The following is a 24692-nucleotide window of genomic DNA, read 5'->3' on the forward strand; positions in this document are numbered from 1 at the left end:
TTATCCCCCCGAAAAAGGCACGCTTCTACCGCGTGCTGAGCCTGGTTGCTGTAACCTGGCTGTGAACAGCAGCTGACGCACGTCTCCAAAAAGCGAGAGACACCACTGACCCAGCCGATGTTACATCACCCCTCATCAATCCAGTTCGACTACAGCGAGCTTATCACCAATCTTTTTGTGTGTATCGAAAACCGAAAACCGGTTGTCAGTTGAGGCGCGCAATCGAGGCGAGAACAGGCCGTTTTCTGATTTGACTGTAAACATTCCTATTTATCCGTGGACATTCTACCCTTGTTCTTTTCTTGGATATTAATAATAAGATTAATATAAAACAGCATTCATTAAGTAATATTTTTTTACGAATAATAAATAAATAACCTCAATTCCACAACAATGGTATCCAAATTATTTTCAAGCTTGATTCTTTTTGTCGTCCTCTGCAACTTACTGCTTGTTTCTTGTGAAGAAACAAAACCTACTGTAAATGGAGCTGCAGCTACCACGCCAACGACGCTGACTCCAGTTGTTACAGAAAAACAGAAGGTGACCACACCCACAGCGATTCCATCGGGAGCAAAAGAAACATCACCAGCTCCCAAAGATAAGGATGACGATAAGTAAGTGAATAATAATTTTGTCTCAATTTTTAACCGGATAACTGCCGTACTCTTGAAAAAACAACAACTGATGTTTAAACATTTGTCCAGAAAACTCGTCTTTAAAATATTGATCGATTTAAATGACCCTCATTATGGTAAAATCTCTCAAACCTGGGACTTTAAGGAAGACTCTCAAAGTTCCAGGTTTGAGAGGTTTTTGTTTTTTTTTCAAAGATGATGGTCATTCAAATTGATGGGATATTTAAAGGACGAGTTTTCTAGCCAAATTTTTTAAGACGAGTTTTTCAAGAACACTGCAGTTCACTGGTTGAATTTAACCATGAGGTGAATAGAACTTGCTGTTATGTGTATTTGTACTATATAGATATCATGAAGTTGACGTCATTCAAGTCTGTGTTATTGTATTTTGCCATCCATGTTAATGAGTAATTCTCACTAAACTGTATTAACCAGACTATAAACGTTCAAGGTGACACAGAGTTTTGTGCGTTGGTCCGTTATACTCCGGGTGGCAGTGTTGTGAGCTTCTTGGCCAAGCGCATACTATCTATATCCGGCTGGAGGATGTTATGAGTTTTCTAACTAAACGAAGAACATCAATAATATAGTTTTCGGCCCTCATCCCTCCCGGCGGCAATAGACACTTATATAACCAGGCCCCTCGGACAATGGGCATGATCTTTATTAACTTTCCATGTGCTCGAAGTCATTGGTCACATTGCAAAATGTGCTCAAAGTGACCTACATAGTGAAAAGTGTTCACAGATTTTGAACTATCTAACATTTTGATTGGTCATTGTGTTCAGCTTGACACATGGGTATGTTTACAACTTTCATTAACAAAGCAGCGTGTTTACATTTGTTAAGAAATATCCAATCGTTGGACAGCAACAAATCACGTGATTGATGACCCGGTTGGACGAAAACATGAATAAAGATCGCTCCCATTGTCATCCTGAAAAGAATGGCCATGATTGGTAAACATAACGAAATACACATATTTTACTATCGATGGTATATGTCTAAGTAAAATACCCACAAAAAATGTATGTAGATTTAAACGTTTATAATATGGTCGAGAAAATCGTGTGATAATTAGTCCCCCATTTGGCGGTTTAAAACAATAACAATAGTCACAGAGAGAGGTCGATAACATTCACGTTATTGGTTATAGATAGTTCGAAGATGACGTCACTCAGGTCTTTGTTATTGTTTTTTGCCATCCGCGTTTATAAGTAATGCTCACTGAACTGTATTAACCTGACTATAAACGTTCATGGATACACACAGTTTTGTGTGTTGGTCCGTTATACTTCCGGATGGCAATGTTATGAGCTTCTAAGCCAAGCGCATACTATCTATCGACGATCAATTATGTGTGACCGAGCACGTGTGAAGGTGTTTCACAAATTCCATGTTTTGATTGGTCAAAAACCTACTGGTTAATTGATATGTGCGACCTATCGTCTCAAATCGGCATTTCGTCGAGACGAACTTTTTGCAAATAATTTAAGTTAAAATAGGATTCAAGTCTGATGTCACGTCCGCCCAGCAACGAGCAGCTTGGTTCTAAAAAAAAAGAAAATCGGTACTCTTTATTCTTCATGCTGGCTAGAACTTTTTCACATGTCATATGATCATAATGTATAAAAATCAAAACATGATCAGGTTTATAATGTCTTTCTCCTCTGGATACACTTTTATGTTCGTCGGATAAGTATTTCATAAGGGCGTCCGCCATTGTTCTGATAGTTTAGAACCAGTTACCAAGTTACTATGCGTCATTACGAGGGAAGTTACCTCACGACTTTTGAAGCCTATTGGCTTCACTCAGCTCTTTGTTTAATGTCTTTAGCCAGCCAGTTTAGGTAGTAGTTCTCTCTAAATTGTATTATTCAGACTATGACCATTTAAGGTAAAGTATATATAGAATGAAGATGACGCGACTCGGGTCTTTGTTGTTGTTGTTTTGTTGTTTTTTTTTGCCATCCGTGTTTATGAGTAGCTAAATCTCACTTAACTGTATTATCCAGACTATAAACTTTTAAGGTTACACATAGGTTTGTGTGTTGGTCCGTTATACTTCCGGATGACAATGTTGTGAGATTCTTAACCAATCGCATACTATCTATAGTTTTGTGTGTTGGTACCATAAAATCCTTTTGGATAAACGCACAGCATCTATAGGCACGGATTTAAAATTTGGGTTTATTGTTTTATTCGTCATGTTGGAGAATAAAGGCGCATTCTTACATCGCAAAAAACTCAAATTTCGTATTTATTATCGTTTCAATACGCTTCAACAGTCGTTACGTCACTTTCCTCGTAATGACGTATGGTAACTTAGTAACTGGCTCTAAACTATCGGAACAATGGCGAACGCCCTTATGAAATATTTCTCCGACGAGCATAAACGCGTATCCAGAGGAAAGAAAAAACATAAATCTGATCATGTTTTGACTTTTACACATTCTGATCACAAGGCATATGAAAAGTTCTAGCCATCATGAAGAATAAAAAGTACCGATTTTCTTTGTTTAGAACCACGATGGCCGCCGTTGCTGGGCGACCTGACATCAGACTATTGACTCCAATTGTATATTCATTTTAGGGGATCCTATTCATCCCATGCCGACATAATACCGTTTCTAGACAGTAGTGGACCACATATACTAGGTGAATTCGGTTATCACAGATTCTGTCCCTTAGCTGTAAGGCTATGTGGTCTAGTGGTATGACACTCGCTTTCGAATCCGGTTATCACAGATTCTGTCCCTTAGCTGTAAGGCTATGTGGTTTATTGGTATGCCATTCGCTTTCGAAGCCGGTTATCACAGATTCTGTCCCTTAGCGGTAAGGCTATGTGGTCTAGTGGTATGACACTCGCTTTCGAATCCGGTTATCACAGATTCTGTTCCTTAGCTGTGAAGTTATGTGGTCTAGTGGTATGTCATTCGCTTTCGAATCGGAAGGTCCTGATTTCGAGCCTCGATCAGCGCATAGTTGAGTCCCTGGAGAAGGCTCTTTACTCACATTCTTTCACCGTACTCAGGTGTGAAATGACAGCTTTGTCTCTGTCCGAAAAAACTGTAATATCGCCAAACAGGCGTCATGTCCCGTTCTAAATGTTAAATGTTGCTGTTGGCCAGGGACCCCCTGTAAAGCGCTTTGAGCACGTTTAGTGGATATTGCACTATATAAAAGCTCATTATTTTTTAATCAACACAGTGAAAACTTTTAAGAGGACAGCGCACATGTAAACACTTTTTTGGGGGCTCGATGATTTCTACGAGTGAACAAAACAAACAAAATCACACATATTAAGTCAAAAACAAGCCTTAACACCGAGATACCAGTCCCGTGTGGAGAGGTCATTGTAATTTTTCTTTGTCAACAAACTAAGGGACTGAATTTGGTAGATAATGCCTTCATTCAATACGGTGATATAGATGGAACGGAATTGATACCACTCAGCACTTTGTGATTGTTTTTATTAAGTACTTTTAATGATTAGTTCTCACTACATTAAATCAGACTATAACCATTTAAGGATACGTACAGTTTGTGCGTTGGTACGCTATTAACGGTGTGCTTTTGGTTTAAAAAAACCCTCAATAATCTGCCAGCCAGATAAATCGTACCAACAAACAAAACTTAAACGGTTATATTCTGATATAATTTAGTGAGTACTAATCATAAAATGGGTGAGGAGAGGAGAAAGATGAAGTTTGAGGAGAGGAGAACAAGGAGGAAAGAGAGACAGCAGATCCAAATACCAAACACACAGCCAAACTACGTGTGCAACAACTGCGGTAGAGACTGCCATGCAAGGATTGGTCTGCTGAGTCACACCCGTCGTTGCTCTCAACAGGACTGATGAGACTAAAGCCATACAGGGCGCAAACCATCGTCTCTTGAGACGGAAGGATGCCTACCTAATCATAAAATGGCTGGCTAAAAACAATAACAATGAGCTTAGTGACATCAGACAGGCTGGCGGATGTTGTATTTTACCTACACGCATAGCATCAATTATGCTCAGCCGATGTGATGTTTGGAACATTTCTACGCATTATCAAATCATATTATTTCCTGCCATTTATCCCATTACGTCCCATTGACAATTTACTTCCAGTCAACTTTAATTGGCTTCAACATTCGTGATGTCACTTCGTCGTAATGACGCATAGTAACTTAGTCAATGGTTCTAAACAATCGGAACAATGGTGGACGCCCTTATGAAATACTTCTCTGACGATCATAAAAGTGCATCCAGAGGAGAAAAACATTATAAATCTGATCATGTTTTGACTTTTATACACCCTGATCACATGACATGTGAAAAAGTTCTCACCAATATGAAGAATAAAAAGTACCGATTTTCTTTGTTTAGTAACAAGCAGCACGTTGCTTATTCACTTGACATCAGACGATTGAATCCAATTAGCGTCTTCTATTTAAGTTATATTTTTTTAAAAAAACAGAGACTTTCTTTCAGAGTTCTAGTACGGCTTAACCCTCAGACATAAAACTTGATGACCAGCCACCCATTGTCAACTGTGTAAAGCATAAATTGTAATGAATGTAAATTTGTTTCCCTACTGGACATGCCTTAACTACATAAAGAAGAAAAACTGTACTGAGATGACTCTAATTATTTATTATTAAAAAAAAATAACCTTTTAGTCTATTTTTTACAACTCATTAGTACACCAATAACCATCATTGGGTGATACAACACACATACGTTTCAAAGAAAGTGCACAGTTTCCCACGTTTGAGTGCAACAACACTCATACGTTTCAAAGAAAGTGCACAAATTCCCACTTTTAAATGCAACAACACTCATACGTCTCAAAGAAACTGCACAAATTCCCACTTTTGAGTGCAACAACACTCATACGTTTCAAAGAAAGTGCACAGTTTCCCACGTTTGAGTGAGACAACAATCATACGTTTCAAAAGAAAATACACCAATAACCATCATTAGGTTATACAACACTATTCGTTTCAAAGAAAATGCACAATTTTTAGTGAATCAACACTCATTCGTTTTAAAAGAAAAAAAAATTATCATTCTTGGGTGATACAACACTCATACATTGTGCATACATAAGAGCTTTCTATGAAAAAAAGGAAACACATACATACACAATCACATTGTCGATCATAGAATGGATCCAAATTTGAGTCGCTGATCCTGTCCTTTCATCTGAATACAGCTATAAAAGCTATGCCTATCTAAGATTTTAGTGCTGAAGTTTTGAAAACATGAAGATACTCTCTACAGCCTTAGATGAACACCAAGTATCGAGAAACAGGTGCTATTGTGACCTTAAATAGCAATGTGAAATTGAATGTAAGCTTCAATTTAATATACGAAAACAGATAAAATGGACGTTTCGGATTTTCCCTTTATCAACAAAACAGGAGGAATAAAACACTACATGAGACATGAGACAATCTGGTCGTGGCGTTGTTAACTATTTTGCTTTAAACGCGCTGGAATTGTCGGCTTGTCATAATTAAGAAGCGCAGTTTTTCAATGCACGACATATCTCGCAATGCTAAACTATCATAACTAATGACCCATTGTTTCATAACTCATATTATGATAGTTTTGCACCTTAAAAACTTGAGCTTGAGATATTTTATAGCGCAATATCCACTAATCGTGCTTAAAGTGCTTTACAAGGGGTGTTAGGCGATATTATTACAATTTTTTTTTCTCCGGACAGTGACAATGCTTTCAACGGACAGGTGCTCATTTTACACCTGAGTACGGTGAGAGAATGTGAGTAAAGAGTCTTTTTCAAGGACTCAACTATGCGAACCTTCCGATCCAAAAGCGAGTGTCATACCACAGGCCCACATAGCCACACCTTACCCTCTAAATGAAACATTGTAAACGCAATGAACCCGATCGATGCGTGGAATTGCGCTATATAAATGTTGATTACAAAATAATTATGATGAAAACAGAACCAACTTGTACATTTCAAAATGGTGTAATATTATACTTTTAACTTCTCGCCTTTTCTATATTATCATTATTTTCTAACTTTGACAGGGACCCCGATGTCATGACCAAGGTCAGTGCAGACTGCAAGGTGTCAGTGGCCCATTGTTTCAGTGCTGCTTCCACGGTTGCTGAGCTGAAGAATAAGAAATTGGCGGACGTCACGTGCGATGCGATCGGAAAAGGAAAAGACTGCTTCACAACAGGAACAGGAGGGTAAGATGTTTCATTAGTATATCTATAGATTTTGATCGTCGTCAACGTTATCATCATCATTATCATCATCATCATCATCATCATCATCATTATCATCATCATCATCATCATCATCATCATCATCATCATCATCATCATCACCATTATCATCGTCAACAACAACAACAGCAGCAGCAGTAACATCATCATCATCATCATCATCATCATCATCATCATCATCATCATCATCATCATCATCATCATCACCATCATCATCCTCAACATCATCATCACCATCATCGTCGTCATCATTGTCTTTGACATAAATTCTAAGATACTTCACACACGTTATCTCTCTCGACTCAAATGTGTATGGGTTTTCGCCTAAAAGCAATGGAGGATGTTTTAAGCGTTCTTGTATAAATATGCACTAATCAGGCGATATGTACGATATGAAATTATATGAAATGAACATCTCGTTACTTATGACAGACCGATGGAGAAAATCAAATGTAACATTCTAAAAATCACTATGAATAATAAAAGAAAAAAAAAAACTAAAGCTAGAAGATGTGGACGGTGGAAAAGTAAAGCTAGAAGCTGGGAATGGAAAAAAGTATAGTTAGAAGCTGTGGACTATGAAAAGTGAATCTAGAAGCTGTGGATGATGAAATGTAAAGCTAGAAGATGTGGACGGTAAAAATTAAAGCTAGAAGCTGTGAACGGAAAAAGTATAACGAGAAGCTGTGGACGATGAAAAGTGAATCTAGAAGCTGTGGACGATGAAATGTAAAGCTGAAAGATGTGGACGGTAAAAAGTAAAGCTAGAAGCTGGGCACGGAAAAAAGTATAGTTAGAAGCTGTGGACGATGAAAAGTGAATCTAGAAGATGTGGACGATGAAATGTAAAGCTAGAAGATGTGGACGGTAAAAAGTAAAGCTAGAAGCTGTGAACGATGAAAAGTGAAGCTAGCAACTGTGGACGGGAAAAAATAGATAAAAATAAAGATAACAACTTCCATAAAAGAACAAAATATGAAACACAGAACGTTTCAAGGCTCAAAACCCATCTTCAGCAAATACTATTTTTATTGGTTGAAAAAGGATTTTGAGCCCAAAACATTCCGTGTTTGGTATTTTGTTCTTTATAGAAGCAGTCATATTCATTTTTTAAAATTAATTTTTTTAATGAGCTTTATATAGGGCAATATCCACTAAATGTGCTCAAAGCGCTTTATTCTGTTCATTACTTTGAACAAAGTGTAATCAGGCGAAAACGCAGATTTCATTTCTAAAAATATTGTAGAACTAAACGAAAGGTTTATATAACTTCGAACTATTTTCATCCACGATGTCTTTTGTACGGCTCTGTGGTCTTATGATTTGACACTCGCTTTCGGATACGAAGGTCATGGGTTTTAGCCTTGCTCGGCCCATAGTTGAGTCCTTGGAAAATACTCTTTCCTCACATTTTCTCACCGTACTCAGGTGGAAAATGAGTACCTGGCCGTTAACAGCGGTTTCTCTGTCTGAAATAAAATTGTAATATCGGCTAACAGGCGTCATATCTCGTTCTACATATTAAGTGTTGCTGTTGTGGTACAGTGTAAAGCGCTTTGGATACGTTTGGTGGATATTGCGCTATATAATAGCTCAAGCTTAAGTATTTGTTCCATCTGTTTTGCCATTAGCTATGGACTAGAATAAAGAATAATCATGAATGTTTGTATCTTTTCAGCAAAAAATGCAGCGAGGATGATTTCGACAAAGTGAAACAGTACGTCTGCTTCTGTCCACGAACAGCCGCAAGCGTCGTTCTTGTCGCCGTCTTGTGCGTCTTGTCCACGTTCTTCGGTAGACAGTGAGGAAATCCCTACAACGTCATCATCTAAAATATAGCACAATGTAGCAAAAGCAAGCAAAACGGTTCTTCATTGCCTCATTCGCCATCACCATGTATGGGAAGTAATAGTTTTTAAACAATAAAAAAAAACCACTTTGAATACGTTATGCAAAACAGAAGTACCTACGTAGAAAAAAAATTGCTTTACATATTAATTCCTGCTTGGTCATGATTATAATAATGTGTATATTTTCATTCCGATCACCACTTTGACGTTATTGACTATACGCAATACGGGAGACAAAAAGTAGACATTTATCTGTGATAATTTGTGAGCGTTTTAAGCCGGAATACAATCATGAAAAAATCAGGAAAACGATTTTACACACTTTGAAATATGATATAGACGTCTAGACTATTTAACTGGAAGAAGAGTTTTCGTTTTTGTTCGGATAAAGGCAATTGGCATGCATTGTGTTATATTTTTTTGATGAGTGATCACATCGCCCTTTGTCTCTTGTTTAAGTTTACGTACATATATTATTGTTCTGAAATTACATAAAATGTTATTTTTACAATGTTATTTATCATTTCAATATCTCCTTACATCGTGTTATATTAACAATATTCAATTGTGCCATCATTGGTTGAAAGTGAAAAAATGTATCACGTGCAATGTTTATTTTTGTTGCTGTTGTTGTTGTTGTTGTTATTGTTGTTGTTGTCGCTATTCGTAATTTGTCCAATGAAAACTGTTATATCTGTGCATTATAGCTTTGACGAAAACATATTATTATCTACTATGAAACAATGTGATAATTTTCAGTTCTTTTATGTCCATCACCTATTTATTAAAATCATGTCCTAGGCGAGTCTAACAAGTCCATGGCTCTGTCCCCCTTTATTAATGCTGTAAAAGATTTAAAATGTATTAGCCTACTGTCTTAATTTGACCAAAAAAAAACCCAATAACAAAAACAAAACAAAATAAAAAAACACATTTTAAACATTCGGCCAGAAAATTCGTCTTTCAATAATTAATATAGAAAAGTGAGTGGAGCAGGCACTTATGAATTGATAATAACAAAGAATGAAGTGAGTAGAAAAGTGCCGGGTGACAATAGAGAATAAAAAGTATTTCGAGGTGGTGGGGGCTCGAACTCATGACCTTCCTGGCTCATCTTGTCAAAATCTTTCAAACCCCGGCTTTCACGTATGCCATTCAAGAAAATCCCAGATTTGAGAATTTTTGACCCTATGAAAATCATTTTAAATCGATCATTATTTGAAGGACGAGTTTCCTGACCAGAATTAAAATCACGTGTTTTGTTCTGAATCTGGCAAGATATATTTTGGCCAGGAAACTCGTCCCCCTTAAAAATCGATCGATTGAAATGACCCTTATAATGACATTGGCATTGTACGATCGCTTTTTTTCTTGGAAAATATAGAGTTTGAGACGACATTCAACTGTCGATAGGTGTACATCATCATCATCATCATCATCAGTTTGATCAATCGATTTTTGAAAGACGAGATTTCTGGCCAAACTTTTAAATGATATCCTTTTTCAAAGTATGAGAGTAAAGGTATTGCTAAAGTGGTTGAATGTGTATAAATTATTCATCTTGATTACAAGCAATGCTGCATGTGTCGTTGAATAGGGATCTGTTTTACTATCCCATTTTACAGAAGTTTGATAATAACAGAGCCTAGTCCAAAAATTGCCTTAAATAAAAACTTTGTTCAAAGTCAATAATCCAAACGAGACACACAAACTTTTGTATGACTTATTTTTCTAACCACTTTCTGCTGATGAAATATAATTTATGAGGAAATTCTTATCTTTCTGAAATGTCAATCTCAAAGTGAATTTTATTATGCCTTTATTTAAGAATATCCTGCGCTTGGTCTTATCTGTGATCAACCAAATTTAATCATGACCGACTTAGATAAAGGGAGTTTTCTTGACTTTTTAAATGATACTAAGCTGCTGGCTGCTGTGGACTGTAAAAAAGTAATGAATAAGAAAATGAATACAACAGATTCGGAAAAGAACACATAACCAAACACGGAACGTTTCGGACTCAAAACCCTTGTTCAGCCAATAACATAATGAATAAAAACATGTTTAAAATTAATGTTGCTATCGGTTGAAGAATCATATCGATCAGACTATAAACGTTTAAGGTTACAAACAGTATTTTGTGTTGGTAAGTTTAATTTGACTTAGGGATGTTGTGAATATTTTACATAAACGCATAGCATCAACACGATAGTTTTACACACTTACAAAACAAATACTATATGGATAGGAGTTGTAGGCTATATATTTAAATATTGATTAGTTTCGTGTGTCAAGCAAAGAGTGTGCTTGTCGTCTGAAAGATAACAAATAATATTTTGTTTGCTTAAGACTGGGAACATCACATCTGTTTCACAATTCATTAATTATTATGAAAAAGATGCAAAGTTGCCCAGAGCTTTGGAGTGAAAATGAATATAACTATTATAAAAGCAAAAACAAATTTAAAACAAACAAACAAACAAACAAACAGGCAAAGGATAAATTACGAGAGAAGGAACGCTTTGGGCTCAATCTTTACCTAGTCCAACATGATTCGTTTTTGGCTGAAACAGCGTTTTAGTTGGAAACGCTCCGCAAGATTTCTGATATATTGTTGCTTTTTGTAATAGATCTGCCGTTTGCAACTCATCAAATAATATCGATACGAGTTACTGTGCTCTATCTACCATCTGGTCACGTAATCAACATAATATGCTATATTTACATTGAATGCAAAACGGATTTGAAGTTGTACTCGCAAAGGAAAAAAAAATAATAATACTAAAATTCAACTCTGAAATAATATGTTAATTGCATCGCCAGATGCTCTGATATTGATTTTTGGTTACAGCGTTGTTAAAACTGATTTGTCAAAGGCTTCATTTGTTCAGTTGTTACGATTTATATATATTTATTAAAAGCTACAAGCCGATACCAAGGAATAAAATACAAGCATTTCATCTTCCAAAGCAAAAAACAATAGCTCTCAATTAAACTTAAACTTTGTGATTTCTGCTTAACGTTATTTTCATCGTCAAATTTAGCCAGACATAATAAGCCGAAGGAACGCTGGGTCACACATTCGATCGTGATGTCAACGAAATGATTAGGATCAAATGACATAAAAAGCATTTCTAAAGTAAATCCGTTTGTCGATATGTAGAATAAAAGTATTACACTTGAATCGATTTTATGAATCATATCTCTACTTCCGTAATGTACAATGAAAACAAAAAACCTCAGTTAAAAATTTTTAGCCAGATAGGCCTACCTGATCCTTCAAATATCGATCGATTTAAATAGCCTTCGCCTTGTCAAACATTCTCAAACACGAGACTTCCTTGAAGACTTCATTGAAATCCCATGAGTTAAGGGTTTTTCTTGTTGACAAGATGAGTGATGCTAATAATATGCTAATATGTTAATAATTATTGATCGATTTTTATAGGTTCAGTTTTCTTGACATTTTTCCCCACAAATGTGGCTTTTTTTCAGAGTATGGTAAGATATAACATAAATTTATTTTTTAAATGTATGATAAGTATTTTTAATTGTTGAGGCTGAGCCCCTTACCTTCCTGGATCAACATTGCAATGTATCTCGAGTGATAAAGAGGAAAGAAAATATTCATCGCTTTTTAATGTGATAAAAAGCCACTTTACATGTCAAATAATTACTTTGTGAAGAAAAAAAGTTTACTTGGCCAAAATATGTACTAGAAATGCAGTCCACTAAGCTAAACACGCCTGAAATGTCTGTGATGCCTAAATTCTGCTCTCTCTCTCTCTCTCTCTCTCTCTCTCTCTCTCTCTCTCTCTCTCTCTCTCTCTTATGAAATGTGTCATCAATGGTAATCATTAATAAAGTCCCCTCCATTGTTATGAACATTTTCAATTGTTTTTCTTTTTTTTTTTTTTGTTTGTTTGTTTGTTTCTGGTTCATTGTGCTGAAAATTTCTAATTTTTGTATTCTCTGCTACAGACACTATTTGGAAATCCGGTGATATTCCTAACTAGATATACGAAATGATTTTGTCTGATCTACTTACCACAATACTGTCGTACTCTGGAAAACCCCATATTTAAACATTTGGCCAGAAAACTCGGCAAAAGACTTCGCGAAGTCCCAGGTTTGAGAGTGTTTGCCAAGATGAGCCATTACGAATTTTAAAGTATGTTTTTTTCTCTCCAAAGTACGGCAGAATACTGCATCGTCTCTTTAATATTTATATATGCCGTTGCAATAGCCGGGAAATCGTGTTAAAGAATTCCAACAATAATATTGATGTTGGCCATGACAGAATATATATTGAATAGGAAAGTTGGCGGCGCCATTGGTATGTCCAAAACATGCAAAGAAATATATTAAATAATGCTACCAAAATGAACAATGTTATTCTATGATGACTTCTACGTCTAGAAACATGTTAAAACTACTTTCTTTTTATGCGATTTTATGGGCCAGAAAATTATTTGACGTAGGTATCAACATTTTTTTTGGCAATATTATAATAACGATTAGCCAAATACCCAGCTCAATATTCATAGTCTGTGACTAAATAATATGACGAAATGTTACAACCTTTGAATTAAAGCATCACGGTGCTGGTAAACATCAGAAACTTACGCAATAGGCACTGTAAGACGTATCACGTAATCATCGCACGATCGGCTATTTCGAATGTTATGAAAATATCACTGAGGACGTGTGAACAACATTTTAAAGGAACAGTGCCTCGCGAGTTGGATTTAGGTATAAAAATATAGTGAAAGCGTCACAATGGATGCCTGCGTTTTATAATTAGCTGCTCATGGTTTATTTGCGAATTGCGTTTTAAGTGTTGCATGTTTTGAAAGATAAAGTTTTTTTTCAAATATCTGTTTTGATGCAAGTGAATTTAATGAGTGTTTGTGACATCTATTTTTACATAACAGTTAAAAGCAATGTGCTGTTTCCATCACCATCCTTATTCGACACTCATTCGTTCGTCTTTTGCCGTAACTTTATTATTGTCTTCGCTTAAAGAGTAAAAGTACAAGCTAAAATTGAATTTTTGTATTGAATGTCATGTTAGCAATGTTTTACCACTACTGCAATAAACAATCCGCCTGTTTTATCAAATTCATGAATTGATTTTCGCTACTATAATATATTTTTAATGAAAACAAAAACAAAAACAAAAACAAAAAACTTAATAGAGTTTTGTACTGTAAGTGTTTTACCCGCTGTGACATATCTTATATGACATATTCGTTATGAACTTGATAATAAAAGAAAATTTGCTGACAGAACTTTGTAAAAAAAATAATGAGATCAGAGACTCAAGAGGCAATAATTGAAAAATAGTTAAGACGGTATGTGTTGCCTAACAACCCCCCCCCCCCCCTCCAAATAAATATAAAAAATAAAGGCACTAAAAACCCTACGAAAAATATACAAAATCTGCATAATGGAAAAAGAAATCCATAACAAAGTAAATCAGCGGTTTAGCCATTGCACTATTAATATTTCAATTTATTTAATCGATGTTGCACATCTAAATACTGAGAACAAAAACGTGTTCTTATTTGAGAGAAAATTTTGGGTTGACTCACCTGACGATAACATCATTATTGACGTTATTGCAACAAAATGCTGTGTTTACCTATGAACATCCGTCTCTATCTATATGTTAAATGTCACTAGTACCGTTTTATTTTATACGTCATATTGTTTATTTTTATAATTCATAATTCCCCTTATAGTCGTTAGTTTTGAAAGCGTGACAATGGCTGATACCACCCATAATGTTACTTGTAAAGCGCTTCGAGCACGTTTAATGGATATTGCGCTAAATAAAAGCTCAAGATTTAGTGGGGTTTTTTTTGGTTTTAACTAATTTAGTAATCCTAAGATTGGTAGACGTAATGGAACAAAAATAGAATGTAGAATGTAGTTTTCTTGTCGGAGAAGCTGAAAGAAAACGAAGCGAATTTTATATAACGTAAATATCATTTAGAGTAACGCTGATACGACAGTTTGATCATTAATAAATAGAAAGTTTGAGATGATTTTATAAGTAATGTGATAGCCAACATATATAATAGAGAGCAATGATTGTGTTGATGTATATTAAGACAATGACTTAAATGAAACAAGCAATATCAACCTACTTTATCGCGAATTCAATTTATCTCAATGCATTAGTATGTAAAAATCTGTCACTATCAATAATTCTCCTTTTGTATCAGTTGCTTCATTAAGAGAGAATAAATTAAATCGGTCTAAGAAAAAAAATACTATAATATGATTTGAAACCAAGTGAAGAGAATTAGAAGATTGAACATCTAAGAAAGGTTTACAAGAATGACAATTTGTTGTTGCTTTATTTTTATTTTTGCTTGGAGTCATAAACAAATCGTTTTTTCTTATTTAAATTCAATTGCTCATTCCAGTGTGTATTATGTTGTGCATGTGAATTGTTATATCCATATTATTTCATCATTCCGAGACATGACGTATATTTTAGTGCTGCATTAAATACATCACAAAACGTTTAAGATACCATATCATGTTGATTTTACTTTCATGAATTGAGACTGTTGACCTTTTTAAAAACATGTTTCAAAATGACATTTCAAACTTCAAGTTTGTGCTAATTCTTAAAAGAAATTTCCGGCAAATACTTATGATTTTATTAGACAACAACATCGAGTCATTAGACGTCTACCTTGAATGCTTCTCTCTTGATAAGATAAAACGTAAGATCATTTTAGGAGAAAAATTATCCTACTTATTAATTATATAATTTGACAAGTATCCGATGTTTATGATTTTAACAGTGTTTTACATGAGATAAGTTTACATACATGATCATGGAGTCTCATTTCATTATTTCATTGCCGTATTAAATGAGTTAGAGTGGGTTTTATTTGGTTTATTTCTTCGCTTATCAAGATGCATTTTCGACATTTTACCATCTACCTATAACCTGCATCTCATGAAATTATCATTGCCAATAATAACATCTCTATGTCTTTTCTTATTTCATTTTCATAAGAATTTCATGGGAATTATCTTTTAAATACTTTCAAAAATTAAAACTCAAAATAAACAGATACGGATCCTTGTATAAACAAAGGGTTCAGTGGCATTAATTAATACGGCCTTTCTAAAGGTCGGAAAGCAGGGACTATAACAAGTATATGATGAATTTCTCGACTACTCTTGGATCTACCTAATCTTCAGTACATCTCTTTGAGTCTCATGTCACGTCATAATATTATATTCTATTCCTTTTTTAAAATTATCGTTTATTTTTTATAATGATAATAATTATAATAATAGTAGTCATTTAAGTTTGCTTATCATTGACTAAAAGTGACATTGAACCAACTTTGATGTCGATCTGAAAACGTCTGTGAATGATATGCAAAGTTTTCTAGCATTGAAACAGATATAGAGTGTATACACAAAGACGGATGGCAATGATTAGATTCTACAATGCGGATTTTTCATTTTAAGAATCGAAATAATGTATCTAATCAAATATAATTAAAGATGCTGTAAAATCATGTAAAACATATAATTTTTAATTTAAGAACGGAAATAATGTAATTAAATGAGATGAAAGGTTAGTTTAAATGAAACGAGCTGAAAATCTTTTACAAAGAGTTTTCGAGTTTGTTATTTCTCTTCACTCTGGACATGCAGTGCATTTAGTACTTTCTTTTATGAGAAGCTAATATTTTTTTCAGAAACAGGAGAAATTTCAAAGGGCTACTGTATATATTTTTCGATGCAAAGTATTCGGAAATAAAAAATATTGTTCAACATCATCAATATCTGAAAAGTTTATTGCCATTCTTGGAGAGCAAAATACAAGTAAATTATATCCAACAAAACTCATCCCGCCTCGACTGCCAGGCTTAGTTTTTAGGGGGATGATTTTTTTTCTAGTATTTTTTCTCTCTGTTTTTCCTGGCACTGTTTCATACACAAAATGATTTTTATCATATCCCCGTGCCTATAGCCCAATTTGTCAATATCATCAACTGTTTTATTTCTCCTTTGAAATTTGCCCTAGTTTATCTGAATTCCTTGTCAATCCGTGGTATATATCGTTTTAGATCGATTAAAGTTGGTATAATGACACAAAGTTAACTATTTTATTTATTTACTGATTTGTTTATCTATTTATCAACTTGTTTTAAACAGAGACTTATAGCTACTCAATGATAGATGTGATCTTTTATTATTTTGAAAGAAAAATTAATTTATTCTCATTATATATGCTTTTCAAATCATATAATAAAACATAAAATGACAAACAAAAACAAACAAAAAACTACTCAGCTGTCGAATTTGTCATTTAATCCATTCAAATCAGTTGGTATTGGAGATGATGGTAAAACAGGTGTGGCCGACATGTACATACGTGCAGCTCTGACACTTACGGGCCTAGTTTATCATTGTTGTAATGGACAATATTTTGCGTCCTGGGTGGGGTTCCCTACCTCCACAGTGGGCAGGGAGGTACATACCATGTCTTCTATCCCCTTATATCTGTTTTCCAACATGCTTTTCTGTCTTTGTCTTGGTATGAGATTGCTTGGTTTTGTCCCGACCCTGGTCGGAGTCCTTGGCTGGGAGGGAAACAGTCAAATGCGCAGTTATTGTTTTGGGAGATGATATTTTTTTCCTTGTAAATCATCTCTCTATTATGTATTATTAAATTTGTTATTTTTAATGTATAATGAAATGTAAGCATTTGAGTGTATTCCTCTTTGTTGGATCTTGTGCTTGTGTCTGGGTGAGACTTACAGGTGATATCAGACTAAGTACATTGATGGTATGCTCTTGGAATCTACATCTGATCCCTATTTGTTCCCAGTTCCCCTATGTCTTACTTTTTCTTGGGTGCCTTAATTGTAATTCTAGAACTTTTTACTATCCCATTTCTTCCTTTTTACTGGCGCTGATATAACCTAAATGTGTTGCAAGCGCCGTAAAACCCTTAAAAACAAAAAACAAAACAAACATATTTTGCGTCATTTTTTGTTGTTGGAGATTTCCATTACAACAATGAGCCCATAAGGAAATGGTTTATCAGACCTGCAAATAAGTGCACATCGGTTGTGGCATATTATCAACGGGAACGTTGTTGTTCTCAATTATTGAAAGGACAGCAGAGAGGTGACAGAGAGCCGAGCCTGGGACCCAACTGATATTTAAATCAACGGCTGACTGAGAAAAAACCCCAAACAGTTTAGCCAAAGTACGTACAAGTACTGAGCTGTCCGATCTTTCAAAAAGTGGCTTTCAAATTTAACAACTCTGCCGTGGACCCTCTGTCCTCTCTTAACTATCTCTTCACCGACAATTCTAAAAACTTGTACTAAAATTGCATACCTACCCAACACATAAATTGAATATTTAAACTCAAATTTAAGCGCACAAAACAGTATTAAGTTCTTGTAAATATAACAACTCCTTTTCTTTAACTATTGTGACTTAAAAAACAAATCTGAATCAGAAAAATGTTGGTTATATCGTAACGAATGTGACGATTTTCCTGTCGTTGGTAAGAAGAGAGTTAAGGGTCAGAAAAAGAATAACAGAATTTGACTTAACTCAACTCTTTGCTATTTTTTTTCACAGCCTTTTTAATGATTAGTTCACAATAAATTCTATTAATTCGACTATAAATGTTAAAGATTACACAAAGCTCTGTGTGTTTGCACATTAAATCCGACTGACTAATGTTGTGAGTATTTTACATAAACCCATAGCATCAATAGAAATAACAAGAAATGCAGGGAGTAGGAAAGTGCCAAAAGACCACAGAGAATAAAAACTTCTCGGCGGCGATTGGGGCTCGAATCCGCGACCTTACTGGAACGACAACTCCGCCTGGCCGGGGGGGGGGGGGGGGGGGGGGGGATCGTGACTCTATCGTATGAGCTATCCACGACACGCAAAAATCGCTTCAAACCCTAGTCTAACTAGAGGCTCTCTCCTCGACTTCTTGATGTTACAGGTACAACACACACAAACGCCGCGAAGTTAGTTGGCCAGAATTTAAGCTTAATAGCCAATATTCTCAACACAAACATGTGACGTAGAAGCGATTGAGACATTGATTATGCTCCGGTATTTGGGGTGGATTTTTAATGCAGACTAACCACCAAAAGGCTGAGAAATTTATTTGATCGAGCAATTAACTTATGTTCTTTTCATAGTATAAAACAAAATCTGAAATCTGTATAAATTCTGGATGATTAGGATTCTGAAAAATGATGTATACTCCTCTAAAATGCAGTGAAATCCTCATATAGTGAGCACTCTCTAAGTTAAATTGAAGAGCCGAGTGCTGACAGTATTTAAGTCACAGGGAGTTTTTTGTTGTTTTTTTTTTAATGGAGGTTAAAATTTGGACTAGACTATAGATAGAATGCGCTTGGCCAAGGAGTTCACAACATTGCCATCCGGAAGTATAACGGACCAACACACAAACTCTGTGTAACCATGAACTTTTATAGTCTGGTTAATACAGTTTAGTGAGAACAACTCATAAACACGGATGGCAAAAAGCAATAACAAAGACCAGAACTTCATTCTATCTATATAGTATATAAACAATAAAATTTTAGTATTGAGATAAGGGTCTTAGATTGTGTTTATCATGAACAAATTTGGTGAGTCGACAGAGGTGATTATGCTTGAAGTGTATCACTCATTGGATTCAGTAGTCTGATGTCACGCGCCCGGCAACGGCGGCCATCTTGGTTCTAAACAAAGAAAATCTTTACTTTTTATTCTTCATGCTGGCGAGAACTTTTCATTCCCTTTTCATATGCCTTGTGATCAGAATGTGTAAAAGTCAAAACATTATCAAATTGATGGGGGTTTTTTCCTCTGGTACGCTTTTAAGCTCGCCGGAGAAATATTTCATACGGCGTCCGCCATTGTTCCGATAGTTTAGAGCCAGTGTTACTAAGTTACCATACGTCATTAGGAAGGAAGTGACTGTACGACTATTGAATCCTATTAGCTATAGATAGTATGCAGATGACGTCACTCAGGCCTTTGTTATTGTTTTTGCCATCCGCGTTTGTGAGTTGTTCTCACTAAACTGTATTAACCAGACTATAGATAGTATGCAGATGACGTCACTCAGGCCTTTGTTATTGTTTTTGCCATCCGCGTTTGTGAGTTGTTCTCACTAAACTGTATTAACAAGACTATAAAAGTTCATGGTTACACAGAGTTTGTGTGTTGGTCCGTTATACTTCCGGATGGCAATGTTGTGAACTCCTTGGCCAAGCGCATTCTATCTATAAAAGTTCATGGTTACACAGAGTTTGTGTGTTGGTCCGTTATACTTCCGGATGGCAATGTTGTGAACTCCTTGGCCAAGCGCATTCTATCTATAAAAGTTCATGGTTACACAGAGTTTGTGTGTTGGTCCGTTATACTTCCTGATGGCAATGTTGTGAACTCCTTGGCCAACCGCATTATATCTATAAATCATGAAAATGAGACTTAACACTCTCCTTACCAGCTATTTTTAGAATTTCCCCCAAATATTCACACCCACTCAGCACAAAAATAGACTTTTCTTACTCAAACAAAAAAGTAAAAAGTGAACTCTATAACACAGTGTTTAGTATTTATAGCTGTAATCAAAGCATTTCTTTAAATTTTGTAATGTACAAGAGAAATCAGAATGAGGAAATTGTCGGTTACATCGTAACGAATGTGACGATTTTTCTATGGGTGGTAAGGAGAGAGTTAAATACTTTTAGTACTGGGGTCTGCAATTCTGCTTAAAGTTTACATTTGTGACCCCTCGCCTCAAAACGGTATTATGTCGGGATGATTAAGATTCTGAAAATTTAATTTATAGCCAGAAATATCAGGGTTGTGTTGAGCTTTTATGCTTTATTGTAGAGAATGAAAGTTATATTTTATTGTGCTAATTAGCGATCATTCAAATTTTTGACCGGTTTAAATTTAATTTGACTTTATAACATCTTGTTAATCCCGACATAATACCGTTTTGAGACGATGGGTCACATTTTTGGTTTATCCCAAGTTGCCTGTTCTTTAACTAAGAATGTTTTTATTGGTAATGGATTTTAAAAAAAATGATAAATACGCCTTCCACCACGGCATCATAGGATACCGACGACTTTGCATTCCTTGAATTAGTATAGATAGTTCGAAGATGACATCACTCAGGTCTTTGTTATTGTTTTTGCCATTCGCGTTTATGAGTAATGCTCACTGAACTGTATTAACCTGACTACAAACGTTCATGGATACACATAGTTTTGTGTGTTGGGCCGTTATACTTCCGGATGGCAATGTTATGAGCTTCTTAGCCAAGCGCATACTATCTATAGATAATCCATCAAACAGGATGTATGATGTCAACTCAACAGGAATCACCCATGCTGTCCGAGTGAGCAAATGGGGCGAGGTGGGGGGGAGGGGTAATAATCTTGCCCAAGGAAAAATACGGAAGTGTCTGAAGCGGGGCTCGAACTTGGTACCTTCCGGATCACCGTGCAATGCCTTCACCACTATGCCACTTCGCCCCAATGGATAACATGGGTAATGGATAAAACCCAAGGTCGACCAATCTTTCTGGTCCGGCAGTATTGGTTTGATCAGGATTCTAATGTATGAGACAAGGATGAAATTAACCAATAGATTTTTAAATACTCAAAATTGAACTATAAATATTGAGCTTTTATATAGAGAAATATCCACTAAACGTGCTCAAAGCGCTTTACAAGGGCTCCCTGGCGGACAGCAAAACCTAACATGTAGGACGAGACATGACGCCCGTTAGGCGATAATACAATTTTTTTTCCGACAGAGACAACGCTGTAAACGGCAACGTACTCGTTTTACACCTGAGTACGGTGAGAGAATGTGAATAAAGAATCTTTTTCCAAGGACTCAACTATGCGCCGAGCGAGGCTCGAACCCAGGACCTTTCGATCCGAAAGCGAGTGTCATAACACAAGACTGCATAGCCCCACATAACAGAAGACAATAAAAAATATGGCAGGATAACATCAAGGAATGGACAGGATTGACCTTGCTCGAGCTGTCTGATAGCGAAAGTCAATGACCGAAGTTACTGGCACTGGCTTGTGAAAACTACATCCTTCAAGCCCCCCCCCCCCCCCCCCCCCCCCGGTCTGTCTTGAGGATACGTTCACTAGTATATAATACTGTGGCGTCCCATAATGTTTAGGTGATTCCTCCCTAAATTATCTGGCCACTTCTTATATTATTTACTTTCCGGTTTCCTACTTCCGATTGGAGTAACAGTCACTTTGTCTTTGATTAAACTTCTAATCTTATCTTTCACGAGTCGTTGGCATTCCTTTCTTTTTAACAAAGTGAGATCGTAACATTCTCACATCTTACAATACCAGTATGAGGGTGTAAATCACATATTCATATTATATTACAGAAACCAATACGAAGAGACTAGACATGTTTATTGATTTATACGAAATACACCGGGCTGCTAAAACTAAACTGTGTCTAGCAAGCAAATCCATCAAATAAATTAGAAAAAGGATAAAGTATAATATCTGAGGCAAATCAAATGAATCGTATCAAATAAAGAATAGTCAAAATGTGAAGAAAAAAAATGGAAAGCGGTTATAAGAATAAATATCTCAACGGTTGTTTATGAAACAGGGCCCTGCAAAACCGTTAGGAGAGTATTTTAACATGTATTGTAATGTATTGGAGTTTTTGGCTGTGTTAGAATTCTTTATGTAATGACCAAACGAAAATTTCGGAAAAAAGATCAAGAACAAAATTTGGTGATAGATTGTTTGCTTGTTTCGGCCCCCAAGATTAGGAATAAACTATCACGTGGTCTGATGGAGTGTAAGTCTTTACCTGCCTTTAAAAGGAATCTCAAGACACATCTTTACTGTATTTGCTTTTATTGACGCTATGAACCATTGATTTGGCTATGAATTCATTGCATTTTTCAATTCAAATTTGATAATTTATATTGTAAAGTGCCCAGAGCTTATGTTTTACATGCGAATTAGCGCTGTATACATGTATATTATTATTATTATCATTATTATTATTATTATTATTATTATTATTATTATTATTATTATTATATTATTATTATTATTATTATTATTATTATTATTATTATTGTTGTTGTTGTTGTGTTTTTATTATTATTATTGTTATTATTATTATTATTATTATTATTATTATTATTATTATTATCATTATTATTATTATTATTATTATTATTATTATTATTATTATTATTATTATTATTATTATTATTATTATTATTATTATTATTATTATTTTATTATTATTATAGAGGTACGCATTTAGTGTTGTGCATGTTTTATATGTGAGTATAAATATTTGATACTGTGCGAACTTTTAAGCACTCTTTGTTCCTTAGGAACATCGTGAGACCATTGTTTTGTTTTAGTAGGCTAGTTACTGAAAGAACTCCGTTCGAGCTGGTGGTATTGAAAAGATAGTCTGCGCTTGGCTAAGAAGCTCACAACATTGCCATCAGGAAGTTTAACGGAGGAACACACACAACTATGTGTTACCTTGAATGTTTATAGTCTGGTTAATACAGTTTAGTGAGAGTTACTCATAAACGCGGATGGCAAAAAGCAATAACAAAGACATGAATGACGTCAACTTCATTCTATCTATAATTATATTTAAACTTATCATATCATGTAACTTGTTGAACGAAGTCTGAGCTGAGTCGTTAGAAGTATATTATGGTGAAAACATATTTATTAAATTATTAACCTTTTTATCGGATAAGTCAATTTTAACTACACAGAATGGCATCTGTGTACCCCAAAATTTGTAAACAAGGAGGGATTAGTGGCTCTCTGAAAATTTACATAAAGTTAGTAGATACTCCGAAATAAGACCACCCAGTCTCGTAGGCAAGTCTTGGATGACTAATAAATGAAATGCTTTGGAAGCACATCCTAACATAAAAAGCGGGCCGAAGAGAGAGTCGCTGGTCCGGGGAGGCGTAAATAGCCCGAAGAGGGTTAACGGAAAGAAGACAACCACTGAACTTTGGACATGTTTTGGATGACTAAAATCTATGGAAGCATATTCTGACATCCTAAACAAAATAAAGCAGGCCGACATCAGAGCATAGCCTGACACTGACCAAAAAAAAAAAATACGCCAAAAGACAAGTCTAGGGCTACAACAGAAAATTAATCGTGAGTTGTATTCAATCAACCAATGGAATAACTTGTTTCCTTGAGCACTAGTAACAACAACGCACTAGACGGTGCAAAATCCTAGAAAATGACTTCAAACTATGAGTCCTTGTGGGTTCTTGCGTAGCCATCGTTAACTTATAGCCTGACACTAAAACCGTAGCCCTCGTAAACGTATAGCTTGACACTGACCAAAAAATTGACGTCAAAAGACAAGTCTTTGGCCGCAAAAGAATATATCATGAGTTTTATTCAATAGTTCAACCACATGCAATTGAATCACTTGCTTCCTTGAGCTCTAGACTACTAACGACAACTCACTAGACGCTGCACAAACCTTAAAATGACGTCAAACTTTAAGTCTTAGAGGGTTCTAGTAAGTCTTTGAGGGTTCTAGTGTCAGGTTATGTTAACGAGGGCTATGCTAGAACCCACAAGGACTTATAGTTTAACGTCATTTTAAAAAGTTTTTTGTACCATCTAGTGAGTTGTCGTTAGCTCATTTATTTATTTATGTTCACTCGGACCCAAGCAAATTAAAGATCTGAACAAGTGTGTATGAAAGGTGCCAGACAAAGCAAGAAAGAAAAATACAAACATCTCAAAAAAGTCAGTCTACCTCGACTGGGGATCGAACATCAGACCTTCTGATTACCGGTCAGATGTGCTACCATTACACTCCAGAGGCTCTCTA

At 35.4% G+C, this 24692-nt stretch overlaps 1 protein-coding gene across 1 annotated transcript; it reads left to right on the plus strand.

Moving 5' to 3' along the window:
* The first annotated feature begins 52 nt into the window (after positions 1 to 52).
* LOC144978457 (uncharacterized) lies at positions 53 to 14185 on the plus strand. Its single transcript, XM_078924558.1, has 3 exons — positions 53 to 617; positions 6691 to 6855; positions 8573 to 14185. Exons 1-3 carry the CDS (start codon positions 394 to 396, stop codon positions 8697 to 8699), a joined length of 516 nt encoding a protein of 171 aa, XP_078780684.1. The 5' UTR covers positions 53 to 393; the 3' UTR covers positions 8700 to 14185.
* The last annotated feature ends 10507 nt before the right edge of the window (positions 14186 to 24692 follow it).

This window comes from Berghia stephanieae, chromosome 8 (genome assembly GCF_034508935.2).
Source record: "Berghia stephanieae isolate SIO BIC M18660-M18661 chromosome 8, UCSD_Bste_1.3, whole genome shotgun sequence".
Classification (NCBI taxonomy): Eukaryota; Metazoa; Mollusca; class Gastropoda; order Nudibranchia; family Aeolidiidae; genus Berghia; species Berghia stephanieae.

Excerpts from the sequence above, each read along its gene's own strand:
- LOC144978457 (XM_078924558.1), top strand. The coding sequence starts at position 394 with ATGGTATCCAAATTATTTTCAAGCTTGATTCTTTTTGTCGTCCTCTGC. Across the intron at positions 618-6,690 it reads AAAGATAAGGATGACGATAA|GGACCCCGATGTCATGACCA; the intron begins GTAAGTGAATAA and ends TAACTTTGACAG. Across the intron at positions 6,856-8,572 it reads TTCACAACAGGAACAGGAGG|CAAAAAATGCAGCGAGGATG; the intron begins GTAAGATGTTTC and ends GTATCTTTTCAG.